Here is a 22,795-nt window from a genome sequence, read left to right on the forward strand (position 1 = left end):
ATTCTAAGAAATGTTAAAACTTGTCTTTATATTTTGGGCTGCTTTATAGTGAAGTAATAACTTATTTATCTTGGCACTATGGGAACCTTGTAAAACAGTTGTGGTTAAGTTTTCTACAAAGATATTTATTTGAAGGGTCAGTTCTCAAAATTGCCTCCTGCCCATTCTCCATAAGACTGGCTCAAGCTAGACTTCTGTGTAGATCCTAAAGTAGATGGTCTTTAAGCTTAATCTTGAGAGATCTAGGAGCGTGCCTATCCATCAATGCCATCTTAAAATCCTGCCAGGCAATGCAAGATGAGATGCCTCTGGGATTTGGGCTACCAAGCACGTTTTCCAGTTTATCTGAAGACACCTGCGATCCTGGGGATTTACGCCGGCAGTCTCTGTTGGAGTCGCCAACTCGCGCGATTTAGGCTGCGCGCCAAAGCCGGTTGGGCCGGAGGCTACCGCGCGGTGTCAGGCGGTTGCCTAGCGACAGCGTCCACCCTACTCCTGGGTCAAATCCGCAACCATTTGCCGGCTCCCTAGAGGACGGCTATGGAGACCGAGAGGAGCTCCCTCGTCGCCCGGGGCTTGGAGACCCCAAAGAAGGACCTGCAGCTGCGGGTGACCCCGTCGGAGGTGAAGTTCCTGGACGCGCTGGCCGGGAAGGTCTACCGCCTCCCAGTCACCGTACACAATCTCGGCCGATGCAATCAGAAGATCCGGTTTCAGGACCCTGTCAAACCACAGGTAACACCCCCAGGGGTGTTGGAAGAAGGTCCTCAGGAGGGCTGCGGATTTGAAAAAGCCCCCCTACCTGGGCTTCTAACTTACCCTGGGGAGTGGGCACCCGACTCCTGCGGGCATGCCGGCAGGATTGAACTTCCTGGTGATTTCGGTGTCTCTGTGAATTATGTGTGCTGGCTGGTTTGGTGGTTTGCTTCGTTGTTTTTCCTTTTTGCTTGGGGTTGGGAGACAGGGTGGAGAAAAGTTATTCTGGAGCCTCCCAATTTCTTTGGGAGTTTCAAGAGAAAGGAAGAGGATTCCGTATCTCTCTCCTCTTAACAGCCCCAAATCTATGCTTCACGATATTGTAGATTTATGACAGCAGATTCTCTATTAGCTACCCTTTGGATCATAAAGTGCCTGATTACTCCAGATACTGTAGGATAGTGGAAAGGTTTATCATTTCACATTCTAACACACATTTGTTGAGCACTGGCTACATAACAGGCAGTAGGTGTGGGAGTGTAGGATGCAGACAGCTCTGCCCTCATAAGACTTAGAAACTAATGAGGGAGTCAGTACAGGTCTGATTATCAGCAAAATTAATGTTCTGAGAGGCTATCCCTATCTTCTGCTTTAAAAGTTGACAGAATTTCATCTCTGTCTCACTGTTATTTTAGAGTATCTGTGTGAATGAATATTAGTTTACTATGATCACTTGTTCTCAGGGAGACGCTATAGGACAGGTGATAAGAATTTTTGTTATGTAAGTAATAACTGCATTTTTTCATAGGATAGTCTTAATGATAAATAGTATTGAATGCAGCTGGACTTCGATGTGTAGAAATGAAAAGGTGTCTATGATTTGGTTAGTTAAAATTACATATATATACATAGAGAAATGTACAGTAATGGTTAGAAGGGAAATGAGTAAAAGGACTTTTATGCTCTACTTTTTACACTTTAAAAAGTTGATGTACTGTTTACCTACACTAAGGAGCACAAATCTTGTAAGTAAAATGATGAATTTTTATATACATATATACCTATGTAGCCACCACTTGGATCAAATCGTAAAATATTTCCAGCACTCCAGAAGATTCCCTACAGTACCTGGAATAATCACCCCATGGAGGTGACCACTATACTGATTTGTGACAAACCAGATTAATTTTGTCAGTTCTTGAGTTTCATATAAATGGACTCTTCTTTATTGATTTTTGTATTTGCGTGTTTTAACAATAGTAATGTGTTTATTTTGTAATAAAATAGTACATCATAGAGACTATTAACTACTCTTTAAATCGAGAAGTACGTGATTAGTCCAAACACTATAAAATTAGAGAAAAAGTTTATTATTTCACTAACTTAATACATATTTATTGAATAATTGAATGCATATCTGAAAATACAGTCTTTTAAAACTCAAGCTGGCAAAAAATCCCAGATGTGGGCAAACACTATTTTATGGATGTTCAGGAGGCACTTGTATGTGTGGTTTTTATGTAGTCAGAAGAATAATAATATAATTAAGTTTTATTTCACTTTATACTTAGACCACAGGTCTTGACCTTTGTTGTAGGTACACATGGCAACAGTGACACGTGGGTTGGTAGAAGAATTACCAGAGTCTGAGAAAAGTTTAGGAAAGTTTAGTATTTACGCTGCTATAGGTAACAGTGGGCCACACAGGCGAGAGGTGCCTGCTTGAGCACCCAGGATGAGTGTGCAGGGTCTTTTATTGCAAGGAGGGTGCTGTGCACACAAGGAGTAGGGACTGCGTGATCAATTGGTGCACAGGTACCTGATTGGTTGTAAGATCTGTTAAGGACTTCTCTGAACAATAGGTTTTATGACTTTGATCAGGGCAGGATGTGAGGCCTGTTGCCTAGGGTATTGTGAGATGGGCTATCTCCTGGGGCGATGAGTTTTGTTAGGGTAAACACACATCAAGAGATAATGTTTTCTGTGTTGCAGAAATGCAGGTATGTGAAGGGTCCTGCAGTGGGGAGTGGGTGTTAAGGTGTCAATGGATCCATGCACACAGAGAGCCCAGTGGTGAGGGTTTTATGACTCCAGAGAGTGCCAGGGGGCTCCACAACATTGGCAAGAGAATGGCCCTCCAGGCTTACTAGTTAGGGGTCAAAGCCATGTGCTCAGTATCAATGTCGACTTCTCTTTGTTGCAAGACCATGGTATGCTCTCCTGGTCCTTCAGAGGAATAAAGGGAATTAGGGAAAGGATAGATGAGAAAAAAGTGTATTAACTTGTCTTTGAGGGAAAAAGAAAAAGTAAAAGCAGGGTGCTATGTAACGGGCATTGTTATCAGCAGTATTGTAATTACTTAGAACATGATTCTCCTGACAGAGCAGTATTTGTTTTCCACCCTGACTCAAGATCCTGCCATCGCCTGTGTGTTGAGTACCTACTGTGTGCCACATGCAGTGCCGTATGCCATCTCTGGGTGGCTGTTAGAAACTATGAAGACACAATCCTTATCTTCACTGTTGTGCTGACTCCTGTGACCTCCGGTTCAGTCAGGCCAGTCTTACTCATCATTGTCCTCTTATCTACCGTGGCTCAGACTTCCTTTTCTATTGACCCATGTTTTCACCCCACCTCTCCCTCCCCAGAATCACTGCCTTCCAGATCTTACCCATCCTTAAGGGTCAAAGTGAATTCTTATTTTCTCAAACAAGTCTTATCTCCAGATTATTTCCTACCTGGATACCAATTGCATTTACAGGCATTCTTTATAGTTTGGACCTGTGTCCAGATGACTCCCAGTAATTGTTCCTTTTACCTCAACAGTCAGTTCAAGAGTTGGGGTGGTGCCTTACACACCTTTTCAGACCACTGAGGGAGCTCAGAAACGTAGTTTAGCCCAAATCACATGCTGCTGAAGCACCAGTTTGCCTTCTTGAAGACAGAGCGGTTTTAAAGGTAGATGGTCATACCTGATAGGTGGGCTTCTAGCACCCAAAGACCTATGTGGGGAGTAACCTATCCCTTGTTTTCTTACTGTTTAGTGATTGTTGGGAGGTGGAGAGTTGGGCTGTGGTGGTTACGAGGTATTGGAATCATTGTTTGCTGAAAGTAGGATGCTTTCAGAGCAGTGCCATCGACACATCGCACCTGTGCTTTATATCACTCATTGCTGGAAGCATTGCTTAGACTCAGTATGGCATGAAAAGCCCTGAATAATAAATTTCCACATGCCCTCCATTGTTACTGACTGAAGCTCTTGCCCAGCAAGGCTAGCTTCTTAGCTGCCTGCTGAGAGAGTATTTTGCTCATTATTTTCTCTGCTTGTGCCTGAGCTATTCCTGCCCCCACAGGGAGCACCTTTTTGCTGCTTCTCCACCTTTGACATCCATCCTCTAAGCCTTGGTTAAGTGCACTCCTTTTGAGCCCACAGCCATCATGTTCTCTCATGGATTTTCATGATACTTATGTCTGCATCACTCATATGATACTTGATTAGTTCCTGTCTTACATTATTTAGTTTTCAAGGGGTCTATAGTCTGCTTCCTGTAAGAGATTGTATTTTCAGGAGAGAGACTCTAGCTGTAGGGGAAGAGCTTAAGTTTTAGAGTCAGATAGATGTGTGTTTTGAATCCTCACTGAGGCTTTAGCTGCACTGGACAGGTCCCAGTTTCTCCTCTCTCTGCTGGGAGCCTTAGTATCCGCTATACAGGACTGTAGAAGTTTATTCAGTGAGCTAATAGATGTGGAAGCCTGACCCATCAGAAGGACTCCACACACAGCAGTTCTTCTCTTTCCCCCTTCAGATTTTTCCTGGAGTCTAGCAAATGTTTTTCAAGAACAAAAGTTCTTTTTCCTCTTTGGTCTATTCCTTGTTATATTTTCTCCAAATTGGGAAGTCTAAGTCCTTATGCAAAGAGTGTATAAAATGTCATATGTATTTATGTATGTATCTATGCATGTATGTATATATTATGTATATATAGATTGAGTAACACTTTTATTAGATTATTCTTCCTTTTTTTCCCCTGTATTTTAATACCTCATCCTTCTAAAGGAGCCCATGAGTATTAACATATTTCTCAACTGACTGCATTTTCAGTTTCAATTCATGTACCATTAAAAGCATATCTGAAGCCTCTAGAATCTGACAGGTAAAAATACGGTCATTAAGTCTTTGCCCTTAGGGCAGGAATATTGCCTATGCCTTGATATACCTCTTGAAATAATGTACACTCCTAACTATAGTTGCTCATATTATTTTCTTATTAGCAGTTAAGATATATAATTTGATTTTTTTTTCTTCCACTGAAGTTCAAACTGCTTTTGACCAATCTGGATAAAGCCCTTGCATCTGGCCTTCAGACGACAGCTATAGTGGAATATCATCCTGATAAAGATGAAGACACCTTCGACCAACTACTTATTTCAGTAGGAAATAAAACACTAGAGATACCTCTAATTGGGTATGTATTCTTCATATTTCATGCTAACATTTTGAGCATTCTTCAGATAAAAAGGGTTGAAGTAATATCATATGTTCTCTCTAATAGTGCTTTTTATTTCTACAGTTTCCTTACAACTGAACTTAGGGAACAAATTTTTAGCAAATTGTGGTGTTCAGAACAAATGGAAGACAAGTTTTCTGTTGTTTTTGAAATTAAAATCACTTTAAAAAAGTTCAACAATTGCATATATTCCTTTTTCCTTGACCTCACATCCTATTTTATTTCCACCACTTTTTTTGGACCTCTTGACAGCAAGATTTATTAAAGAATGCTATTTTTACTGTCTCCACAATCTCACTCTCCATTCTCACTTCAACAAACTCTAGATGAGCTGTCTTCCCCAGCTTTCCAGTGAAATGGCGCTTGCATGTTGCCAGTCTATGGCTACCTCCTTTGTCTTCATCTTAATTCCATTTCTCCATAATAGTAGACACAATTAACCATTGCTGCCTTTGTGGGCCACTTTATTCTCCTGACTTCCCTTCTACTATACTTCTTCAATGATTGTTCCTTCTCATCCGACTTTTCTTTCTTTTTTTAAAATTTGAATATAATTGGTGTATAACATTGTGTAAGTTAAAGGTGTATATGTCGATATGATACATTTATACATTGCAATATGATTACTGCCATGAGGTTAGCTAACACTTGTATCACATTACATAGTCATCATTTCTTTTTTTGTGGTGGGAACAATTAAGGTCTAGCCTGTTAGCAGCATTGAAGTTTATAGTAGATTCTTGCCTGTGATGACTATGCTGTACATTAGCTCATTGGTACTTAGTTATCTACCAGTTCCTAGTTTGTAGCTTTAAACAACATTTCCCCAATTCTCCTACACACCTAGCCTCTCGTAACCACCGTTCTACTTTCTGCTTTTATGATGCATGTATTCTTAAATGGATTATTGTGAACTCATAGTCACATTTTAATTTTAAATTATTGTCATATTTACTTCATGGAATTTTAAATAATGTGGATGTTTGGCTTCAAAAAAATCAAGATAGTGTTCTTTTGAGATTGGCTGAAAAATATCGACCACTATAATGAATATAACACAGAAATAAGTAACTGATTGGGAGATTAACTTTGATACAAATTATTTATTTGACCAGAACATTGTCCTTTTCATTCTATGCAGAAAAAAGTACAGTTCTGTTCTTTATAAAATTACGTGTTAAAGTTATTGTTAAAATTTTTAAGTATTTTTTTATGTATGTTCCTTCTTATCCCCAGCAAAATATGATTCCATTGATGTTATTGTTTTGTTTCTGTCCATCACTATCAGAGTTAATATTGGAATATTAATATTAATATTGATTTTAGACATGTACCTTTTTATAATTTCCCTTATGTTTTTTCATTTTCATAAACTAAAGTTAGATCTGCAATTATTTTGGTTCTCCACGTTGTTAAGTTCTGCTTCAACACAACATGTCATCTGCAAATCAAACTGTTGACACGTTAGGAAAGGATTAAGCTATTGCTTTGTACCATTGTAAGATATTTCTTTAACTATCAGCATACCTGAGTACATGGCATTGGTGTGTTGGTCGTTCTTCTACAGAATTTCCTTCAACTGTGGCCCTAAGATTGAGTTGAATTGGTAACTCATCTTGCAGAGAGTATTAGGAATCAGGAGGCACTTCTCTTGATAGGTGGCTAGATAGTTTATTGTCCTCAGAGGTCAACTATCTTGACATGTTGTATTGCATATGGGGCCAGAACAAGTTTTTTATACAGAAGAAGAGAAACCAATAGGAAAGCCAGAGAAACAGTTATATATTACCATGCCCTTACTTCTAAGGTAAATCATAAAAATGTATATGCACATATGTACATGTGCGTGTTTGTGAAGATTCTTAGGAAGTTATTCTTGGGAGGAGGGATGTAGCTAGTGTTAGAGTGCATACTTAGCATGCATGGTCCTGGGTTCAATCCCTAGTGCCTCCATTAAAGAAAAAGAAAAAATTATTCTTAAGATACACATCCACATCCAGCTCAAGAAATAGTTTGAAAAAAATGTTCAGCTTCACATTGTGTATTATTTGTATAACTAGTTCCTCTTTTAGATCCTGCATTCTTTCTCAGTGCAATTATGTATACACTAAGGTCATTGATCTTTCCTTTTCCTGTCACAAAATTAAGTTTATGAGAAGAACATAGGTATTTCTTAGAACATGCAGCATATATAAAACAGTCCTAGCTGATCTCTGGAATGTCTGTACCTATCCAAGAATACACAACCACTTATAAACACGGGTCCCAGAAAGAAGGCCCAGACCACCAATGCATAAAGCATTATTTGTGAATGTTTTGTTCAGGTATTTTTGTTTATGAATTTTTGTGTGTATGTATGTATATATGATTGTGTGTGTGTGTGTGTATATATATATATATATTTATACTTTGGAGGTTGTATCCAAAGTGGAGTAAATCACTTAATTCATCTGTCTGGCACATTATCTAAAGACTCAATAGATCAGTTATTACTATATTTACTATTGATGCTATTCTTACTATTGTTAGGTTTGTAAGGGTAATGTACCTGAAGTCTAACAAAATGGATTTATGGTTAAGTTCACAAGGTTTTATCTGGATAATTCCTCAGAGAAATCATTTAAGCTTTTTAAGTCTTTGCCTTTTCAACTAAATCGTAGGAGCTGTAGTACTTGCCTACCTTTCAGGAATTTTATTAGTATCAAACAGGATAATATACTTAATGGTACTTTATAAACCATAAATTGTTTATCTATCTTATCTATCTATCTATCTATCTATCTATCTATCTCTCTATAGCCATCCTTATGAGATGTGTATGTACGATTAGAATGGGTTTTTAAAATGCATTTGAAAGCATATGTTAAAGATATGCTACAGTGAGCCCTTTAGAGACACATATGAAAAATCAGTTGTATCCTTTTCCTCTTAGACCTTGTTTTAGTCCCCAAAAGGTATTTTATCTTATCACATCTGCTTTTATTTCATCAGATTTGGCATCATCCAAACTACTTTGTTAAGATCAGTCCCACCCTTTTTGAGGAGGGGCAAAAGAATATATTATAGGCTTAGGTGGAGATTCCAAAACAGAGTTCCATATAGGTTTTGATGTACAAAAATACTGATTGACATATGTAGGTAGACTCTCAAAGTGAGTACTTGGGAGGGTATACCGTGTACTTATGCGTGAAGTCTGATTTTTTTGTTTAAAATGTGTCTCATCTTTTTTTTTTAAAGAGTTTATAGTTTTTTATTTAAAAAAATTTTTAGGGGGTTAGGCAATTAGATTTATTTATTCATTCATTTATTTTTAAATGGAGGTACTGGGGATTGAACCCAGGACCTTGTGCATGCTAAGCACGTGCTCTACCACTGAGTTATACCCTCCCCACCTCATTACCTTTTTTTCATGTCTTTATTTCACAGTTCCTTTTACTGACAGATGTGCCACCGGTAGACCTGTAAGGAAACTGAATTATCTTTTAAGAAGTTAAGATTAAAATGTCTGTATATGTCCTCCTGTAGATTTAACCATGAGGTTATAATTGTTAAAATTCATGATGTGGTCCTATTTTCTCCTCCTTTAGGTTGATTCCATCCTGTCAACTGGAAATTGAGTCAGAAGTTAATTTTGGGATTTTGGTTGCCAATAATAAAGTACATTGTAAAGAGATTAACATCGTTAACCATGGCACAGTGCCAGGTAAGTACTTTCTGTCATATAAATTATTTTACTCTTTTGGAAGAAAATTAGTATTATTTGAAATGTACACCTTGTGTAATTAATAGATTCTCTGATTCACACCACTCCCCACCCTCAAAATGATGTCTATCATTTGAGATAGCTCAACACTGAAAGCCCTTAAATAAGATGACTGTAGAAGACTGATAGGCAATTTCAGGAAAGATGATTCCACCTCCTTATGATTCTTATTAACACTACCTGACTCTCAGATGATTGATGATCTCCCTGAGGATAGAAGGCAAGATGGTGTCATGGAAGTGACATAGTCCTTAGTTATCCAGCGATAGAATCAGGGCCCAGTGCCTTACTAGCTGTGTGATCTGGGGCAAGTATCTTTAAGGACATTGAACTTCGGATTCCTCATTTATAAATTGCGGCTAATAAAATGTACTGTGGTTAATTTTGTATGTACTTAAGAATATAATATGGTACGTATCACAGGCACTCAATAAATATTTGTGCTTTTTCTCTGTCACATTCAACTTTGAATTCATACGATGATGCCTAAAAGGCTCTTACTTTTTATTGAAAAACTAAGTGTCTCAATCTCTCTTCTCCAGACTGGATTATTTCTAGAGATTCTTACTGTGTCCAAAGAGTTTCCATAAAAGCATAGGGTGTGTGTGTGCACATGTCTGCACATGCATGCACACTCTTCATTGATAGTATACAGTGGCGTAAAATCACGTATCCTTGCATTCTCTTGATTGGATGGTCCACATCTGGGATGGCAAGACTAATATTTCTGCCAAGCTGAGATGAGAACTAGCTCCACACAGGGAGGGCATTTCTCAATGAGACTGCTTGTTGGATACATAGAACAGGTCTTAAATCCAAACTAGTTCGTACACTAAGTGAGGATGTTCTTTGGGGCTGCTTGAATGGACAGTGGGAATTATTAAAACAGAGGCAGTCTGTCATTTTACTGATTTTATTCCTGGGGTATGAATAAATAAAATTGAAAATTGTCCCTCCTTGAATGTTGCTTGTTTCACTTGGCATGCTTTGGTTTTTAAATTATTGAATTTCTGATGCCTGTGGGGTTGTGGAATTTTAAGCTCATTTGTGGTCTGACTTTAAGGATGAAGTCCTTTATGGTGATTGACGATGGGCTGTACGGTCCTTTAGATTCTCTGCTTGTATTTTAGAGCAGTGATATACGTAATTGAGAGAATTTTATTTGTATTATTTTACTTTCTAAAATCTCTCTTAAGTGTTGTCCATTCCAAATCCTTCAAAGTTTTGTTCATATCTTGCCTTTATTCTAAAGTCTCACCCCAGTGTATAGTTTTATTACATATAAAAGTTCTCTCTAAGTAAAACAAAAATGGTTTTAATTTTAATTGAATATTTAGTATTATTTTACTTAATAAAATAAAATTAAGCCTCAGACCTTGGTCAATACCTTTCCGAAAAAGTAATCCACATTGAATTTTAGTATTGTGTTAATATTTTGTGTGCATAGTATTTGTAGTGAATACTGTACTTGGTAAATTATAATTGAGTACTGTTAAATGTTAGTTACTATTATGTTACAAAGTGAAACAAATTGATTTCTATGAAACACATTTTCTTAGTGTTAATTTTGTCCCTCATTCCTGAAGTTGAATGGTGTTATTTTTTCCACCCTTAACCAAAATTGATTGTATGTTTTATATTCACAGTAGCAAGTGCCTGTAAAGTGTCATAAAGTCCTCATTACCCACAAACATAATATATAAATATTCACAAGAACAATAATGTATTTTCATGAAGAAAAACACTTATGCAGAAAATAGATTCAGTGACCAAAAATGATTTTAATAAAATTTTCATAAAGGATTTTATGTGAGGTATTTTATAGTTTTAGAATCAAAGATCATATTTACCATTGTATATGTATACTTAATAGGGCATTTAAAAGCCACGCTCAGCAGATTCATGTTTTGTACAGCTTTATTTTCTCTCTCTGCTAGTGTTGCTGAGGTTATTCTCTTCTGTTTCGTAGATCCCAGAGAATATCTACATAACAACTTCATGATGTTTTATTTTAATAGTCTGTTATGGAGTAATCATCCATGGATTTAGCTGAACATTGTTGAATACATTTTGTTTTCTTACACAAAGAATGTCTCCTAAGTTTACAAAGTAGTACTTGTCTTTTCATTTTGAAGAGACATGGTTCAGTCTTTAAAATGTTTCTAATATTAGTGTTTTGTGAGCTGGTGAACTCCATGTTCTCTTTTATGATTTTATTGTTTCCCAGTATTTTATCATTAAAAATTGAAAAAAATATTATTTGAACATGCCTTGAATTGCAATCATTTCCCTCTTCCCCTCAGTATTCTTAAATATTTTAGTATTTTTCTGCTACAGCATTACAATGAAGAATAGTCTCTAAAGTCCCTAGTGTGATCTTTACACACCATTTCTGGGTTTGAACAGCTACCTTTTATCATCCCTCAGATTTATTTCTGGTGTTTTGCCCCAAACATGTGACCTTTCTCTTGCTCTTAATGCCCGCTGTCCCTCTTCCCCCAATCATCAGCATCCTCTCTCTACTTCACTGTCTAGAAAAGTCTGGCATCATCTGTAAGTCAGGAAGTTTGCTAAAATGGACCAAAACCAGGAGTAGTCCTTGAGATCCTCCCTAACTACCCAGAGAAGCACCCACTACTTATTCTCAGTGCTTTTTGTTTGTTTTCAGTTTTGTTTTATTGGAAACTGATGTCATGGAATGTCAACATAATTTTCATGTGTAACACAATGTTGGGGATATAACAGTCATTCAGTAAGCCTTTGTTTAATCAACAATCTCTCAGAGTTTCCAAGAAGAACCATTAAGTTTTCAATGAAAGGTGATTGAACTCAGAAGTAACCTGTTTAATCCCATGTGAGCATTCTGAAGTCTCCAAAACTTAATCATTTGGAGATATGTGGAGACTGGTACATCCTTTATATGCCTTGATATGACCCAAGGAAACATAAAAAATAAAAAGCATGCATAAGAAGTAACGATGGCCTTGGGTAGGTGACTTGATTTTCAGTAGAATCCTATTAAACCACAGACTGTGGGCCCTGACTTGATCTTAGAAATACTTTTACACAAAAATCTAATTGTTTCTAAAAGTATTTTGAGGGAGTAAAGGCAAAGTGACAATGACTACTTCACCACTCAGTGCCTAAGTTGCTTTTCTAGAGAAGGTAGAACAATTCAGATTGAAAAAACACAGGTTTGTGCAAAGAATCCTTCATCTTAGCCACAGCTATGGGTGCCCTCACATCCCATGTGCTCTCCTAAGTGTCTTCAGCAGACAAGTCTTTTTATTTGACGTGGCTTATTAGCTACATTTGACACAGTTGGCCACAGCTATTGTCTTGAAAATTTAAAGAAAAAAACCCAAAATTTGGCCTTCTATGACCCATCACTCTTCTATATGAAATAGTGGTTAATAATAGTTTAAGTCTTAGAGTGAGGTCTTTCAGGGCCCAAATCTTGCTTGCAATATTAACTGGCTGGGAGGCCAGGCAAGGAATTTACATTTCTCAAACATTCATTGCCTCATTTATACATTAGAAATAAACATAGTGCCTTCCTCCCATACTTCTGGTGATGATGAATAAAATGCTTAATTATAACAATCTTTGACATATATTAAGTGTTCAGTAAGTATTCACTATAGATGTTAGAATTACTCTTTTTCTCCACCTCTTTTATTCTCTTTTGTAGACTGCTGTCCTTTTTTTCAGTACGTTAAAAGTGAATCCTTAGGATTTTTCCTGGACACTCACGTTTCCTCAGTCAACCTGGCTCAAAGTGGTTACAGTAGAGGAACTATTTCACTGACTCAGCCTTAACTGAACTCACAGAGTTTTCTTTTTCTGGAGAATTGAGTCAATAATATTTATTTATAATGGATATAATTGTACCAATTTTTGTTTTATTTTATGGCAGAAAACAATAAACTTTAAATATATCATTAACATGTCTCTAAAGTGATTGGATTAACAAATTGTGTTACTGTAAATTTGTCTTTTTCATCAGATCATCTCTGTACTTAAAGTTTTATCGTCTTTTTATATTCTTAGTAACTTTATTATGCTAATATTTTATTCTCCTAAGTTAAATGAATAATTTTGGAAAATGTTATCAAATGTGACTTAAAAATGGTGAATTGGGAATTTTCAAGGTGATTTATTTTGGCAGCATGCTCATTTGTGTTCATATTGTATAATGATCTTAAAGAATCTCAGGACTGGCTACTTCCCACTTGTTGGACATTTTGAGCACTGCTTGGTGCCATGCACTATGTGGGGTACCAGGACCACAGGGATGAAGAAGAGTATCTGATCTCAAGGATTGCATGCTCTAATACAGGCCCCAAACATTACCATAAATTATGGGCCAATTCTGCTTTCAGAATAAGAAATTTTTGTAGCTTCCTTCTCATATGCTATTTGGTTCTAGAAATCCGTTCCTTTTGCCCTTTCCTTGTGTGAATTGCATTACTTCATCTCTAGAGAAATGGCAGTGGCTTTAAGTGTGAGCCCTGTGGTCAGGAACATCCAAGAGAAAATCCCAGCTCTGTTAGTTACTAGCTGCAGTGGTCAACTGTTGCTATGTAACAAACCACTCCATGATTCTGTATCTAAAAAAAGCAATTAGTTTTTAATTATTCATTTGTATGCAGATTAGCTAGAACTTGATGGATCTAAGCTGGTCTTATCTGGGTGGCTCTGCTTAAAGCTGAGGCAGCTGGGGCTGTTCTGTTACTGTAGGCCTGTGAGCTGGTGGCTCTGCTCCGCAATTGCTTATTCTGGGGCACAGGCCAAAGGGAAAGCAGCTACTTAAGAGAAACACTTTCCATGATAGAAGTACAAGGGAACACCTGGAGTTGGAGCTGGCCTGTTGTCACTCTAATCCCATGCTATTGGCCAAAGCAAATCACATGATCAAGCTCAAAGTCAAGGGGTAGGAAAACATACCTTAGTCCCTGGGAGGGTAACAGTAAGGATGCAGAGAAGGGTGAAGATTTGGGGTTGACAGTCTAATCTACCACAGTCTTTGGACAAGTCACTCAACCTTTCTAAACTTCTATTTCCTTGTTTATAAAATGGTGTTCATGATTGAACCTATATCATAGATTTCATTATGAGGATTAAATAGAATAACATATGCACAGTTCTTAGTGTAAGTATTTGAACACAGTAAGCAGACAATATATTGTAGCTATTGATGAGGGTTGAATCCTAGCAGTAGGTTCACATTTGTTGGATGACTCCAGAGACTGGACTTATGATCAAAACCGTGATTCTTGGTCCATAGTAGACCATATCCTCTGTAATGTGTGTCTGTCTCCTACTAAGAGTGTGAATGTAACACTGTAATGATCCAAATGTAAACCATCTACTTTTGTTCTCCTCAGGTATGTTTAAAACAGAATATCAAGGACAATTACCCATTGTCTTTTTTCCAAATAATGGTATTGTGCAACCCAAGTCATCAATGGTTATTAAAGTGGATTTCTGTGCAGACCAGCCCATAATTGTAAATGAAGTGGCAAAGTGAGTGTATACTATGGTTCTTAATTCTAGTATAGCAGTTAATACTTTTCTGTTTCACTTTTCATATATGCCTTTTGTCTTTGAATGTATGTTAGCTTTTTTGTTTTTCAGTCAGCATTTGTCTCTACTATTTGCCAAGCCCTGGGGATTCAAAAATGGGAAAAACTGGAAGATGGCATATGGGTCCACATAATGGGAACTCCTAGTTTGGATTTTGTGGAGGGGAGGGAGTGGATCAAGAAAGGGCTCCACCAAGGAGGTGATAATAGAACCAAACACTTGTAGGTGAATAGGAATTAGCCAGGCAAAGAGGAGTAATGTGACTTGGGCTGAGTGTGTGTGTGTGTGTTTGTGTGGGGCCAGTGTTTTGGTGGTGGGAGTGGGTTAGAGGAGTGATTTCAGGCCAAGCAAGTAGAATTGAATTCCTAGAGGTAAATAGACAGTGTTACATACCATGAGATCTGAGGCAATGAAGAGGCAGAGAGATGGAATGGAGGTGAGGAGTGATGAGAGATGAGACCAGAAGAACAGAATGGTGCAGAGTTCCAGTTAAGGACCTCATAGGACATCATTTTTGCATGCTGTATATCTCAGTTCATTAGGATGTGCAATCACTTTGATGCATCACCATCAGTATTGACACAGTGAAATAGAAAATATCAGAATGCACCTCACATAGTAAGGGCAAATGTTGTTTTGTAAAACTTGTTTCGGGTGTGCGCGTGTGTGCGTGTGTGTACTACACTGCAATATACAATACATTTCTTACTGAAAGTCATAGCCAAAAAATATTTGAGAAACAGTTGTGAGCCCTGATAGGAACTTAAGTTTTATTGTAAAGGCTTTGGAATCTTAGGAACGTTTTAAGATGGGAGTGTCTTGATTAGTTTGCAGTTTAGAAAGGATATGTTAATAGCAGTGTACAAAACAAATTAAGGAGTACAGATGTGAAGTGGGTATCCAGACTGGAAACTATAATAGTAAAGCAGAAAAGACATGATAAATTGGGAGTATGGAGGGAAGTGTTCAGATTGGAGGTACATTATGCAGGTAGATTTCACTAGATTTAGTGACTGGTTATAGAAAGGGCAGGTCAGAGGAGGTTCAGGTCTTGGGAGAAGGTCCTGAGTTCAGTTTTGGAATGTTGGAATTGATTTGTGATTTGCTTTGCAGAATCCTAAGATACTTTATTGTATAAGAATTGAGTTGTTAGGGTGGAGATGAGGTTGGCTGATGGACTTGGGGAAGTGGGATCAGAATTCCAGAACTAGAGGAAACCATATAAATTATCCCATCTAACTCTAGTCTTTACAGAATGATTGGTTATATGGACATATCAGTAAGTTCTTTTGGGGGTCACTTCAGGCAATTGTTTTCCATCTTTGTTGTTTCCTGGGGGCAATGAATTAGGTGGCACATATGCCATTCAACTGTGCAGATTCAGACAGACAGAAGGACGTGACAGTCTCTGGCATATCTGTGAAAGGAACTGCTCTTAGGCCTTTGAATTTTAATTATAATGTGATTTTGTAAAATTTCTGTTTATATAAACATTTAGGAGAAAAATAAAGTATATAGAGTTCTAATTAAAATATATATGTATAATTCATTATCTTGTAGAGTGAGTTTGCAAGATCGTCCAGATGTATTCTTAAATATCAAAGCTCATGTGGTTGAGCAGATTATTGAACTATTAAACATGAGTAATGGTGCAAAGTTGAAATGCATAAGGTTTGGTTCTGTTTTCTTTGGAGCTTCAAAGATTGAACAAGCACTTCTGTACAATAATAGCCCAGAACCCATAAACTGGGTGGCCATAATGCAAGATGATTCAGTTGGAGAAGAATTGGTAAGTAAATAGTACAGCAGAGATTATGTTCTGAAACAGATTGTTTTGAACTGATTAATAACCAACAAGCCTGTTAATTATTCTAAATAGGTTTTAACATGAAGATAGATACAATTGCATTTCATGTGTCTTCAAGGGTGACCTCAAAAAATTCAGTAAATTAAGCTAACCTTGATAGTAATCTATATTTGAAGTAAACCAGGTAAGTACTACTTAGAGATGAGAGGCTAATTGTGGGGGTTTCTGTTCTAATCAATTTTTCAATAGTTCTTTAAATTTTATGGTGTGCCTTGATAAAATTTATGTATGTTACTTTAAGGACATATTTTCTATATCTGGATTCTGGAAGTTCAATAATTATTTTATGACCTCATCTTAAAATATTTTATTGTGTTTGTGTTTTGCCTTGATACTCTTTGATTTCTGATTTTCTATTACAGGGTACAAATACTCGACAAAGAACAGATGTTGCTTTAAATAATCTTACCTACTTAAGGAAAATAAAGGACATAGATGTTACCACTTTTATCTCCTGTGTTCCTAATGAAGGAAGGTTACTACCTTATCAAAAGATTATAATTACATTTTGTTTCAGCCCAAAGTAAGCAAAAATTAATTCCATTGTGATGTTACTTATTGGTGTAAAGTACATTAACCATACATTTGTCAGACTGATTTTAATAGTAAAAAATGTCAAAAGGCACAAATTGGATTTTTCTTACTATGATTCTAAGTATTTATAACATGGTTAATATTATTTCCAGTATTTAAAATATGTTTCTAAATAATTCATGTTAAATTAAAAATCTCTCCAGACCTTGTGGAAATGAGGTGATGGAAGTGGGAGTTTGGGGTTGTTTTGGATTGTGGCCGCAAACCAGCCTGTTCATCCAGGACCCCACTGTCCCTACAGAAATAGTCAGCTGACGGCCAGTGGCATGCAGTGTGTTTTCGGTGCCTCCAGAGAGGATGCAGTGCTCCTCCCAGGGCCAAATGCTTACTGACTATCATGAATATTCAACCTATAGCAGCTGCTGGAATCAACCACACTTGCTGTAATTCATACAGACATTTAGGACTTTTGCCAATGTATATATTTCTGTATACTTGGTTTGATTATTTAGTTTGAAAATATATTTGGAAATGCTGTTATAAAGCAATTTCAGCTATACTTGAGAGGTTGCAATGTGTGACAGTAACTGACCGAAGTTTAAGTATGTTCACCTTTGTAAGAAGGCAACATTTAATGTATTTCTCTCTGTGGCAATAAGGTCACTTGGTGATACCAACTGTTTGTTGAAGACTAAGTTGTGCTTCAATTTAAGGAGGGTAATAAATCAAGTAATTGTTCTATTTGTACAATCTAATTGCCTTATTAATCATCCTTTCATGCAGGAAATTTCTTTGATGAATCCGTAAGATTCTGTTAATACATAATCTTTGACATTCTAAATATTCTTTTTCACTACAGCATGTTAACTTTGAAAGTCTAGCATAAACTCATAGGTATGAGTATGATTTGAAGTCTTAGTTAAAGGTGTCCTCAATATGCTGTTTGAATTCCTATGTAATATTTCACATCAGCCTTTTGTGTATATGTTTGAGTATCCACTGCTGAAACGCTGAGCTCTAGGTAAGGAAGTAAAGATTGCCCAAGCACAAGCCTATTATGTAACCCATCTCTGTCTTTGGTCCTACTTCCCTTCTTCCCATCTTTCCTTTCCTTTTCTCCTTTGACAAGAGTTTGCTGCTACCAAATCTTACTCTCCAAATTTCTTGTTCTCCTCTGACAAGAATGTGGCTACCAGTATGTGCTGAGTCCATGGGAGGAGACAGAAATGTAACAGAGGTTTGCAGTTACACCTAGGGGTTAAGAAGGACTATTGCAGAGACTTGAACAGCAATGAAGTTTGCCTGGAAGGAAAATCATTTACATAGAAAGTGGCATTGGAACCAGACCTTGATAACTTATTTAAATTCCTCTTGTCTTGCATATCATCATTCACTCATTTTTTGGGATCTTTTTTTAGCGTGAGTGTAGCCTTCTTTTGGCAAGTCTCTATGTCTTGTGCAGTAATTTTTGAAAATGGATCACAGTCATCTTTTTATTCCTGAATTTCATCTGTTTGCATAAATTTAAGTATCAGGTTGATATTTCCTTTTGAGAGATAATAAAGTATATCATCTTTGCTTTAGAAATAACTGATCATAATTTGTTTTACAGACTAATCATTGATGGTCAAATGAATAATGATCCTTCACACAGGCAGGACTATGCTGTCTTTTTAAGATTTGAGTCTGTAGGAAGTAAAGATGGATTTTTGAGAGATGATAACAGTAAAACCATCAAAAGTAAGTGTGGAATGAACATTATGATCAAATGTATAGGATTTTAAATTAAGAGTTTGGATGGCAATATTTATAGAGGCAATTTAATAAAAATACATCATTATTGAATAGAAGAAAAATGCAAACTTTGGGAGACCTTAAAACGTCCTCTGTGGTATGTTTAAGAAGTCAACCTCAGAATCATTTACATAATAATTTTCCAAGTCAGAATTTAGATGACTTTATCTTTTTTAATGACATTAGATAAACATGATGATCTAGAGTTAAAGGAATAAAAAAAGAAAAAAAATAAAACAACCTGGCTTCTTTTCCTATGTAAACCTAGGTTTTCTCTTAGCAATTTATATGGGAATAAATGACTCATTCCATTTCTGTCAAACCTTCAGCTCTCTTAGAATCTACATACAGTGACAGTCAAAGTACAAGACCTAGAGCTTTAGTAAATAGGATACAATATCCTATTACAGGATATTGGTAAGTGCATGTGTTTTGCTGGCCACATGTAAAGATGCAATACACTTTTTACATTTTCAAGTAATATTGGGTGGGTTGCAGTGAGGAAAAGGGAATTGGAGTTCACTTCAGCAAGACAGAGTAAAGAAAAAAATAAATATAGAGGCAGATGAGGGATGAAATCCAGAAAGGTGAGCCATGGCAAGTCAAGAGTCTAGAAGATTTGCATATCAGTACGAGTGATACTGAGCTAGGCTGAACCCTGTTCCTAGGGCAGCAATTGATTGCTCTGTTACTGTTTATGTCATGGTTCTAGGCTTGCAAGTCAATCTAGTTTTCAGTGGCTAGAGATAGAGATGCTAGGTTTGCCTTAAAGGTAATGTAGTCTAGGATTGGCTAGTAAGACATGAGTGAGGAAATACAGACTCTTTTGGGGGATTCTAGTTACAGTGCTTTCTCTGCAAAACTGTTCCTTTGTTGCTGGAGGATGTAACTGGTGTTCCAGGTTATTGTCCCGTCCCAGAAAGAATTCAGAGACAAGACATAGTGGTTAAAAAAAACTAAAGTGAGAATTTATTTAAGGATGGATAGTACACTCTCAAGGGGAGAGCAGGCAGGCTCAGGTAAGTGGCTGCCCTGAGTTTCTTTGGCAAGTTAGGTGCATAGGGTGTAAAAATGAATGGGCGGAATATTTATTGGGGAGGGAAGGGTTTGGGGTCATATTCACTGATTTTCATCCCAACTCCACCTTCCCAAAGGGAGGAGGGATTTTTGTCCTTATTTAGTCTGGATCGGAAGTGTCATGGTGTCGGTGCCTAATGGGTACTTCTGATCTGCAAGGGTAATTTTATTGAGATGAGGGCATAATGAGCAAAAGGTTACATTCAGACACTGGGAATTCCTTCCTTTTCTCACCTTTCTTTGTTGGTCTCCAGGTCACTCATCACCCCAAAAGGTGTGACCACTTTATCAACCCAGAGGTTCCTGCTTTTCTTTCTCTGTTCAGGGACCCCTGGTGCTTACATGATGTATGGTTTCTTGTATTTTGCCTGTGCCCCTCCTTTCTGCCCAATTCCTGCCATTTGATCTGTGTCTGCCTTTCTCTGCTCATATCTAGCTATCTGCTTGTTCTAACACCTTGACTCCATTAGAGTCCACAATCCATAGTTCCTACCTTCTTTCTGGTATCTCCAAAACTTCATGCTTATGTTATTATCCAGCTTATATTCCATTCTCCATTAATGTAATTACCTTTTTTCCTAGTACACACAAATCTCTTGGCCCAACTCCCACTGTGGCTGAGTGGAAAATCTCTAATCTGATTAAATTCAACTCTCAGCCTACTGTAAGGCTGCACCTATGAATCTGATTGGACTGGAGAAAAACACAAAACCAGACTATGAGGTTTCACTATATATCTATAATAACTAATCCCAACTGGGTCCTTTAAGGTATTTGCCATTCCTGCTGCCTTCCTCCATTCATTTACTTTCTCCCAATCTGAGATTAGTATCATACACCTTCTCCCCTCAAAACTCCAATCCTTTTCTTCCTTCATATTCACTCTAAGCTTGCAAATGCATTTAGTGACCTAGTAAGACATTTCCATGTGGATGTCTATAAGGCATATCAAACTTAACATGTCCAAAAAAAGAACTGGTTCCCCTGTAACCCGTCCTTCCTGCAGTCCTGCCTGTCTCAAGAAATGACAGTTCCATCACTTCAGTTGCTCAGGCCAAAAACCTTAGCATCATCATTCATCATGTGTTCAATTTCCTATGCTACATCCAATTCATCGGTATATTTTTTAACTCTACCCTCAGAAGTGTATCTTAAATCTGATCATCTCTTACCATTCTACCACTGCTTTTCCCCAGTCATACTTGGTTCCTGAGGGTTTTTGTTTTTATTTTTTTGGATGCGCCAAGCAATTCCTACCTTAGTGTCTTTGTACTTGGTGTTCTCTCTGTTTGGAATTCTCTTTTTTTCTAAATTTTCACATGATTTGCTTCCACAATCCCTTATATCTTTGCTCAGATGTCTTCGTATCAGAGAGATCTTTTGGGCCTTCCCCATATAAAAGATTAGTCCCAAGACATTGTACTCTGTCTTATCCTACCTTTCCTATTTATTTTATTGTGACTGTCATCTCAGTAGAATGTAAATTCTCTGAGAGCAAGAACATTGTTTTATTCACTACCGTATCCCCAAAGCTTAGGAGAGTACCTGGCACAGAGAAGGCTCTCAATAATTGTGTTGAATAAAAGATTGAATGAACTACCAATGTCTCATCAAGTCTTTCAGATGACATTATTAGCACTGAGCAAATATATTATGGATTCCTACAACACTTTTTATGTTAAAAAGCTATTATTGCTTTTACAGGTGATCAATTTCAGAAAGTGGAATTAGCCCTGACAGGTTCAGGACTTCCTGTCTTATTACAGTTTGATCCAGGAAGGGTCCTTAATTTTGCACCTTGTTTCATCGGTGGACGTTCAGAGATTCAGTGTGTTATGCAAAATCGATCTGAATCACTTCCTGTGATGTACCACTTTAAGAAAACTGCACATTTTAAAATTGATCCTCAAAGGGGCAAGATTGATGAAGGAAGTATGCAGGTAAGGTAACTATTCTATGCTTTCACATTCTTTAAATATTTTAAGGTTGGCTAAAAAGCCATACAGAAAATTAAAAACTACATTTGTTGTACCAGTGTTTATAAATTATATCTCTTTTGTGGCCTAGTCATGAATACTTGTGTCTTGGCACCCACACAGTATCTATAATTATTTGTTAAGTGCCTTTCATGTGCCAGGAAAAGCATTTCACACTGTAGGGTATGTGAAGAACTATAAAACATAGTTGTTGCTTCTAAGGATTTGTGTGTGTGTGAGAGAGAGAGAGTGTGAGTGAGAGTGTATTTATCTACGTACCCAGGAGGTTGGCCCCTAAGCTTAAATATCCAACACAGAGCCTTGGCCCTCCTAGATGCAGGAATGGGTCCTGGAGCAATGAGACCCAGAGACCAGAGGTGCGATGCATCTGAGCCAGCAGCTGCCAGTAACAGAAAAGGAGGTGCTCCAGGGACTCATCCCAGTCCCAGAAATGCCGACGGGAGTGCAGGATGCTTTGGGCCCCGCTGCCAGATGGAAGGTTGGGCAAGCTAGGGTGCACACATGTGGGAGAAGTGGAGGTTCAGTGTGACAGGCAGAGGCTTGAGCCCTGGTGCCCGCCCTAGTGCAAGCTAACCCAAGACAGGAGAGGCGGGATGGTGGCAGTTTGCCACTGAGGGGTCCAGGCTTTGCCCTTCTGTGAGGTGAGGTGGTATGGGGGAAAGTGGGCACTGTAGTCTGAGTACTTGCTGAGGGATGCGTGCCCCACTTTCCCCTCCCCCTAGCTCAGCTCTTCAGAGGCTCGCCTGTAAGGTACCCTGCAACCACTGGTCATGGTCATTGTGCATTTGGAGCCCAGTGAGGAGTGGCGGGTGGGGGGTCAGATTGGTATTGGGAGGCTCATTGTCATCAGACAGGCAAGCGTCAGGTGGGTAGGAGCTGTCTGAGTGCAGGGAGGATGACTGGCTTAGGCCTTGGTACAGGTGCTTGTGGTCATGGATTGACTCGTAGAGCGCCTCCAGCTGGCATAGCAAGG

General features: G+C 37.8%; 1 protein-coding gene across 1 annotated transcript in view; it reads left to right on the plus strand.

The window, feature by feature from the left end:
* Positions 1-540: 540 nt before the first annotated feature.
* CFAP47 (cilia and flagella associated protein 47) overlaps positions 541-22,795 on the plus strand; it is a 423,400-nt gene continuing 401,145 nt past the window's right edge. Inside the window, exons 1-8 of the mRNA XM_074358969.1 lie at positions 541-735; positions 5,011-5,162; positions 8,792-8,907; positions 14,355-14,493; positions 16,114-16,342; positions 16,783-16,943; positions 18,567-18,694; positions 21,530-21,765. Coding sequence (XP_074215070.1) covers positions 541-735; positions 5,011-5,162; positions 8,792-8,907; positions 14,355-14,493; positions 16,114-16,342; positions 16,783-16,943; positions 18,567-18,694; positions 21,530-21,765 — 1,356 coding nt within the window. The remainder of the gene's footprint in view (positions 736-5,010; positions 5,163-8,791; positions 8,908-14,354; positions 14,494-16,113; positions 16,343-16,782; positions 16,944-18,566; positions 18,695-21,529; positions 21,766-22,795) is intronic.

Source organism: Camelus bactrianus, chromosome X (assembly GCF_048773025.1).
Source record: "Camelus bactrianus isolate YW-2024 breed Bactrian camel chromosome X, ASM4877302v1, whole genome shotgun sequence".
In the NCBI taxonomy this organism is placed as follows: Eukaryota; Metazoa; Chordata; class Mammalia; order Artiodactyla; family Camelidae; genus Camelus; species Camelus bactrianus.